Below are 7,782 nucleotides of genomic sequence, written 5' to 3'. Positions count from 1 at the left end.
TACAAGGGCTTCTTGACCCAGATCGATGGTCCACTCAGACAAGGGTTTTTTCTTACTAGAAGATGTCCCAGAGGAGACTTTACGTCTTTTAAAAACAAAATCCTCCTCGTCTCCTTCGTCATCACCCAGTTCACCATCTCCGCCCTCATCTCCACCAGCATCCTCAAGGGGAGCCTCGCCCTCTGGCCCTCTGTCATCAACACCCTCCTCACTATCAGGGATCACCTTCTGAGACAACCCTTCCTCGTCAGATGATAACTCAACGAGGGTGGCAAGAGGAGCAGGGTAAGTAGGGTCACTGGCAGAACTCTCAGAAGAAGAGGAAGAAGAAGGGGAAGACACTGAAATCCTTAATGTAGACATCCTAAAAATATACTATCTGAAGGCAAACAAGAAGAAGGAAACAAGAAGACAAACAAAAATAGCTAAGCCACTTACTGATTAAAAGAGAAAGTCTGGTGCTATGTAACTCGAAGAAAACCTGCCTGGAGAAATACGTCAACAGAAATAGAGAATCAGAGAGAAAAATTAATAGAGAATCAGAGAGAAAAATTAAGAGTAAAAAACTTTTAATTAAAGAATAAGTACCTCTTTTATACGCCAAGTTAGACACTCGAATGCCTGACAGCAGGAAACTCCTCGAAATAATCAATGGAAAACCAAAAGTCGCGTTCTTTTATAGTCAAAAAACGCTTCAGATTCGTAACCGTTGAAGGAAACGTTTGAAATTCAAATTGTTTCGAAAATTTCGGAAATTCGAATTTTGAAAATTGGCGCTTCAAGTCTTTGACTTAGCAAGATTATAAGGGGGGGACATCTGATACCGCCCTAATAATATCAGAACTCCAGGGATCGCCTAAATGCTAGGCTCGCCCAACGAGTCTCCAAATCTCCCATCGCCCATGTCTGTCTCGGGCGGACTCATCCAGGTCTGCCATCTAGGCGACCTCATCCACTCTGTTCCCTGACACCCACTACCCGGGATAATCGGGAACGTGCCTTCACCATTATCAATAATCGTGGGGCAAACCCACGATTTACCAGATAACCACCGCCTTAAACTCATTATAAAAGGAAGCCACCGAATGCTGAGAAGGGTAAGCACAAATCAGACTTAAATACTCTTACACTCATTTACCTACCAAAAAACCCTCTCTGACTTAAGCATCGGAGTGGCTTTCAGGCTGAGCAAGCCTGAGGTCCTTTGAGCTTATATTTGTTACTTGTGCAGGAAAAACAGTACGGGCGACCCTTTAAGATCGACCTGTACCATTTGGTGCGGTGAGCGTGGAACTTATCAGTTTCGTCGTTCCTTTTAGATACTTTTTCAGAATTTGCTTTTTCAAGAATGGATCCCCTACGAGATAACACTCTACCAGCTACCAACAGAGAAGACAGGGAAACAGAACCACCGGCCCTAATTCTGTTCCCCCCAACCAGCGAAGAAGGAGAAACCAGCGACCCCCTGGCGATAAGACAGACGATACCTCCGATAGCCATAGCACCTGAGGAAGAGCCAATCAACAACCAAGCAATGTTCAAGGCTTTCCTAGAAATCACCAGTCTACTCAAAGACATCAAACAGAGTATCTCGTTAAAGTCGCCAGAGCAGGGATCAGCGAAATCACCAGTACAGAAGTCAACGTCGACCATGGACAAGGGAAAAGAACCGATGCGAGAGGAAGGTGCCCCGGAGAATTCAGCAAAGAAACAAAACGCCCCCATAGTAATTCCAGACGAAGAACGTTGGATGGATGAACAACACACCCTCAAAGGCGGAGAAGAGCATCTGGAGGAAAAAGTCCGCCAAGTCATGAGCAGGCTTGGAATAAGATGTGAAGACGTAGACATCTCTCTTCGAAGTGACTCACCACTTGCAGATTTCATCATCTCTCACGAGTTCCCTACAAAGTTCAGATACCCTCCAAATTTGGAATCATACGATGGAACAGGCTGTCCCAAGAGCCACATTCACAAATTCCAAGCGGTGATCAATGTTCAGACAAACTTAGATCACGTACTATGCAAACTTTTTCCTACTACCTTAAAAGGTCTGGCGCAGGAATGGTACCAGAGTTTAAAGCCAGGATCAGTGCTGACGTTCAAACAATTCTCAGGACTTTTCCAGGCTAGATTCGTAGCATGCATCCCTCAAAAGAAGCTGTCCACAGACCTGCTGGCCATCATGCAATGGGAAGGAGAGACACTCAGGAAGTATGTAGAAAGATTCAATAAGGAGGCGATGCAGATAGAAGACCTGAGCCAGGAGATCGCCTACACAGCATTACTCAATGGAACTACCAACTCCGACCTACGAAAGGAATTGTTGGCTAAATCACCAAAATCATTTACCACACTGATGACCATCGCACATACACAGATCAGAGTGGATGATGGCCAGAGAGAGATAGAGAATCGCCTCGGACGGGTAGAAGAACGAACGTTTGCAGAAAGAAGAAATGGGGACAGATCGCCCACAGGAAAGAGGTTCGGAGAAAAAGGCAACGACCATTTCAGAAATAAAAGAAAAAAAGACGAAGATAGGCGATATACGCCCCTGAACACGACCAGAACCAACGTACTGTTTTGGGTAAAAGACAGCCGAGAGAAGGTCAGATGGCCGAGGAAGATGAACGCTGCATCAGCCAGCAAAAGAGACAACAGCAAATACTGTGAATTTCACAAAGACAACGGCCACACCACAGATGAATGCTGGCACCTGAAGGAGGAGATAGAGAAGCTGATAGAAAGGGGATCCCTTTCCCAGTTCGTAAAAAGGGACACCGAAGCCAGAGAGACGGAGTCAGAAAGAAAGAAAGAGCGGAAAGAAGAAATCGCCAGAAGACCCAGACCAGAGCCAGCAGGCGTGGTTAACGTAATAATGGGCGGATCGACCGGAGGAGACAGCAATACTACAAGAAAGAAAGCTGCAAGAACAGTCTACTCAGTTAGCCCAGGTGCACCAAATGCTAAGAAATTCAGAAGCGTATCTTTTTCGGAGGGCGATAGTCATGGCTTATCAGTCCCCCATGAGGACGCCCTAGTTGTCAAGGGGCGACTCAACAATTTCGAAGTATCTCGGATGCTTGTGGACACGGGAAGTTCGGTAAACATGATCACAATGGAGGTGTTCGGCAGAATTGGACTCAATAAAGAAAATTTGACACATGTCTCTACTCCACTGGTGGGACTAGGAGGCAAATCTGTACAGGTGGAAGGATCACTGGAGATAAACATCCAACTGGGGGATGGAGAGATCTACAAAGAGATCCGAGCAGAATTCATGGTGGTCAATATGGACTTTGCATACAACGCGATTCTCGGAAGGCCACTCTTGCACGATACGTGCGTATCCATTTGCATGAGGTACCTACTAATGAAAATCCCAACCAGAGAAGGCGATGCCGAAGTCAGAGGATGCCAAAAGTCAGCCAGAGAAGCATACTTTACAGCTCTCAGGAAAGTACATATAACCTTGCCAGTACAAACAATGGAACCTCCAGAGAAGAAGGAAAGGGCGGAGCATTATGGGCGAACGGCGAAAATCGAATTATCCCCAGGAAAGGAGATAGAAATTGGAGATGAGCTAGAAGAAGAAATCAAACGATCTCTGACAGAAAACCTCAGATCGCTTGGAGACTCCTTTGCCTGGACAACAGACGAATTGATCGGAGTAGACCCGGACGTCATATGTCATCGGTTAAACATAGCGACCGACGCGAAGGCAGTGATACAGAAGAAGAGAAGGCACTCGCCCGAAAAACAACTCGCCATCGCAGAAGAGGTCGCCCGGTTAAAAGCGGCAAACGTGATCAAAGACGCCTATTACCCCAAGTGGGTAGCAAATGTGGTGATGGTAAAAAAGTCCAATGGCACTTACCGAATGTGTGTGGACTTCACAGATCTGAATAAAGCATGTCCCAAAGATAGTTTCCCGCTTCCACACATTGATCAGTTAGTAGACTCCACAGCAGGTCACGCCCTCTATACATTCCTAGATGCCAAGGCGGGATATCATCAGATACCCATGGCACCTGAGGACCAGGAGAAGACGGCCTTCATAACGGACCAGGGATTATTTTGTTACAAGATGATGCCCTTCGGTCTGAAGAACGCAGGAGCCACATATCAGCGGCTGGTGAACTCAATATTCAGAGATCAGATAGGAAAACACATGGAAGTTTATGTGGATGACATGATCATCAAAAGCATCCGAGCTGAAGACCACCCAACAGATGTGAAGATAGTCCTAGAGACGCTAAAGAGATACCAGCTAAAACTCAATCCGGAAAAGTGCGTGTTCGGAGTACCGGCAGGCAAGTTCTTGGGATACATGGTCTCTCAGCGGGGTATTGAGGCTAACCCAGATAAAATCGAAGCGGTCTTAAAAATGACACCGCCACGGAGCATACATGAAGTCCAGAAGCTCAACGGCCGGATCACGGCTCTAGGTCGGTTCATGTCCTGCTCGGCAAAACGATGTCTGCCTTTCTTCAAAACCCTGAAACAGATCAAGAACTTCACATGGACAACAGAATGCCAGCAGGCGTTTGAGGAATTGAAAAGCTTCCTATCCTCGCCCCCACTTTTGGCGAGACCAGATCCGGGCGACGTGTTATATTTATACATCTCTTACTCTGACGAAACAATAGCAGGAGTATTGGTATCGGAAAAAGGGGGAGAACAATACCCGCTCTACTACATTAGCAAAGTACTCAGAGATGCGGAGCTGAGATACCCGAAGTTGGAAAATCTGGCGCTGTGCGTATACACCGCCACCATCAAGCTCCGACATTACTTCGAAGGACACCAAGTCATCGTACGAACCGACCAACCATTACGAAAAATCCTCCAGAAAGCAGAGACAAGTGGACGCATAGCGGAATGGGCCGTCAAAATAGGAAGCCTGGGCGTTATCTATGAAGCCCGAAAAGCACTGAAAGCTCAAGCCCTTGCCGACTTCTTCGCAGAATTAACATTCAAAGAACCCATGGAGGACAAAACGACTCCCTGGGAGATACACGTAGATGGAGCAGTTTGCGGAGAAGGAGCGGGCATCGGAGTCGTGCTCAAAGGACCAGGAAGAATCCAAATGGAATACTCAGCAAGACTCGAATTTCCAGCTTCCAACAATGTTGCGGAATATGAGGCGCTGATAACAGGGTTGCAATTATGCGAAGAGCTCAATATCTCCGAAGTCCAGATCTACAGTGATTCACAACTGGTCGTGAACCAAGTCTCAGGGAACTTCGAAGTAAAGGAAGCTACATTGAAGAAATACGCCAAGCAAGCCAAAACCTTCTTTGCCGATAATGGGCGATCCTGGTCGTTACAGCAAATACCCAGAGCAATGAATGGAAGATCAGACGAATTGGCAAAGTGGGCGGCAACAAAGAATTACGATTCGATGAGAAATATCCCTCATGAAATTAAACGACAGCCTAGCTTCCAAGGAGAAATCGAAGAAGGCGAAGTACTGATAGTGGAAGAAGAGGAAGAAAACTGGATGTCCCCCCTCACAGCATACCTGGCTGATGGAACACTTCCGGAGGATAAGAAGGAAGCTAAAAGAATAGTGGTACTATCATCAAAGTTCGGAATATACAACGGCCAGCTGTACAAGCGGTCATTCACCCATCCCTGGCTAAGATGTGTGAACAAAGAAGAAGGAGAGTACATCATGAAAGAACTACACGAAGGAACCTGCGGAGCACACGATGGAGCATCAACCCTGGTCAGGAAAGCCCTGCTACAAGGCTATTATTGGCCCTCGATGAAAGAACAAGCAACAACGCTGGTAAGAGGATGCTGGCCTTGCCAGCAACATGCTTTGATACCAAGAAAGCAAGCCTCAGAAATGAAACCCATCGGCAGTGCATGGCCGTTCGCCCAGTGGGGTATGGACATCCTGGGACCACTCCCTTTGGCCACAGGACAACGGAAGTTCCTGGTAGTGGCAATCGACCACTTCACCAAGTGGATAGAGGCAGAACCACTGGCAAAAATCACCCAGCAACGCATAACTAACTTTTTCTTTAGATCTATCTTGTGCAGGTTTGGAATACCGAAGGTGCTAATCACAGACAACGGAAAGCAGTTCGACTCAGCAAAGTTTAGGAAGTTTTGTGCCGAGTATCAGATCGACCTAAGGTTCACTTCGGTTTACCATCCACAATCAAATGGGCAAACCGAAGTGGCTAACAGAATCCTACTGGCCGGACTAAAAAGAAGACTAGACGAGTACAAAGGAAGATGGGTAGAAGAACTCTACAGCGTCCTATGGAACTACCGTACCACCCCTAGAGAATCAACGGGCGAAACTCCATTCGCCCTAGCCTATGGAACGGAGGCTGTAATTCCTGTAGAAATCGGCGCACCCACGCCAAGGACAGAAGACAACCAACTAAACTTAGTTGAAAATGAAGCAGAGCTCAGGAACAATCTGGACCTCTTGGACGAAAAGATCAACAGATCAGATATCAGGATGGAAGCCTACAGACAGAAAATGGCAAGACATTTCAACAGCCATGTTAAAAAAAGAAAGTTCGAATTAGGCGACCTCGTCATGAGAAAGACCGAAGTTATGAAGGGAGCAGCAGGGACCGGAAAGCTGCAACCAAATTGGGAAGGACCTTACACCATCAGCAAGGTCATTAAAGAAGGAACATTCAAACTCACCAACTCCATGGGAATAACCATACCCAGAGCATGGAACGCCAACAACTTAAGGAAAATTTAGCAATAGTGCTTCACCTCTCAGCATAATTAGTCATTTAGTATGTATGCATTTAAATTCCTCCAAGTGATATTCCATCACAGCATTGTATTTCAAATTCCTCCAAGTGATATTTCATCACAGTACTACATTTTAATTCCTTCAAGTGATTGTTTCGATCACAGTATTGTATTCACAGTTCTACAAAGTATATATTAATTTACCCTTGCTTGGACAAGGAAATTTCACAGATATTATCTTATCACTAAGAATTATTGTTTAACCAAAATATTTCCAAAAAAGGGGGAACTGACGAGTTCATCCCCACAAAGGAAACAATAAATACATGCGATCTAAGCAAACATCGCCCAATAAAAATGCAAAAAGAGCAGAATAAAGAAATATATATATATTAAAAGAGGGTAAAATACGCCCTCCAAAAAAATTACAAGGACAAAATAAAAAAAAAAAAAGAGAAAGGAAAATTCTTCCTATACAAAAACTAAAGGGAGAAAGAGGAATCTAAAGCTTGATCTCTGGCTCAACCTTCTCCGGGGCAGCCTCTTTGTTCCCCTCCAAAATGTTTGGGACAGATAGCCCCTCCTGCGAACCCCACCTGGCTGAAGAAGAAGCATCAACATGAATGTTGCCAGAACGGGTGGGAGAAGGGACATCGGCAAGACTAAGAGGATCGGACCCTGGAAGGATAGACTCCAGATCAGAAGGCCGATCCAATAAGTCCAGAGCAGCAAAAGGCCGCTCCGAAGATATAAGCAAGCCGAAGTCCTTCTCCTCAGGACTACCCCCCAAACCAGGTACATGTGGCCCCTCGCCAACCTTGGCAGAATCACTGGCCGCTGGGACAGACTGTTCGGCGACCTCAGCAGCATTCTCACCCTTCTCAGGCTTGATAGAGACAAACAAGTCTTGGGGAGAATCTGGCTCACTCTCACTGTTAACCCCCTCGGGAAAACCATATAAGAATTCAACGTCCCCATCAGGATGACGCTCCAAATAGGTACCCACGTGGCTTCAGTGAAGTCAGTCAGATCATTGGCTAGCTGGGC

General features: G+C 46.1%; 1 protein-coding gene across 1 annotated transcript; it reads left to right on the top strand.

The window, feature by feature from the left end:
• Positions 1-1,651: 1,651 nt before the first annotated feature.
• Positions 1,652-6,739, top strand: LOC126661872 (uncharacterized). The gene is made up of 2 exons (XM_050355753.1): positions 1,652-5,998; positions 6,098-6,739. Exons 1-2 carry the CDS (start codon positions 1,652-1,654, stop codon positions 6,737-6,739), a joined length of 4,989 nt encoding a protein of 1,662 aa, XP_050211710.1.
• The last annotated feature ends 1,043 nt before the right edge of the window (positions 6,740-7,782 follow it).

The sequence above is a fragment of the Mercurialis annua genome, linkage group LG8, assembly GCF_937616625.2.
Source record: "Mercurialis annua linkage group LG8, ddMerAnnu1.2, whole genome shotgun sequence".
NCBI classification, from domain to species: Eukaryota; Viridiplantae; Streptophyta; class Magnoliopsida; order Malpighiales; family Euphorbiaceae; genus Mercurialis; species Mercurialis annua.
The sequence above is the reverse complement of the archived record's forward strand: the minus strand, read 5'-3'. Positions and strand labels throughout refer to the sequence as shown.

Coding starts and splice junctions, on each gene's coding strand:
- LOC126661872 (XM_050355753.1), top strand. CDS start 1,652: ATGGACAAGGGAAAAGAACCGATGCGAGAGGAAGGTGCCCCGGAGAAT. Junction 5,999..6,097: donor GGATAGAGGCAGAACCACTG/GCAAAAATCACC, acceptor AACGGAAAGCAG/TTCGACTCAGCAAAGTTTAG.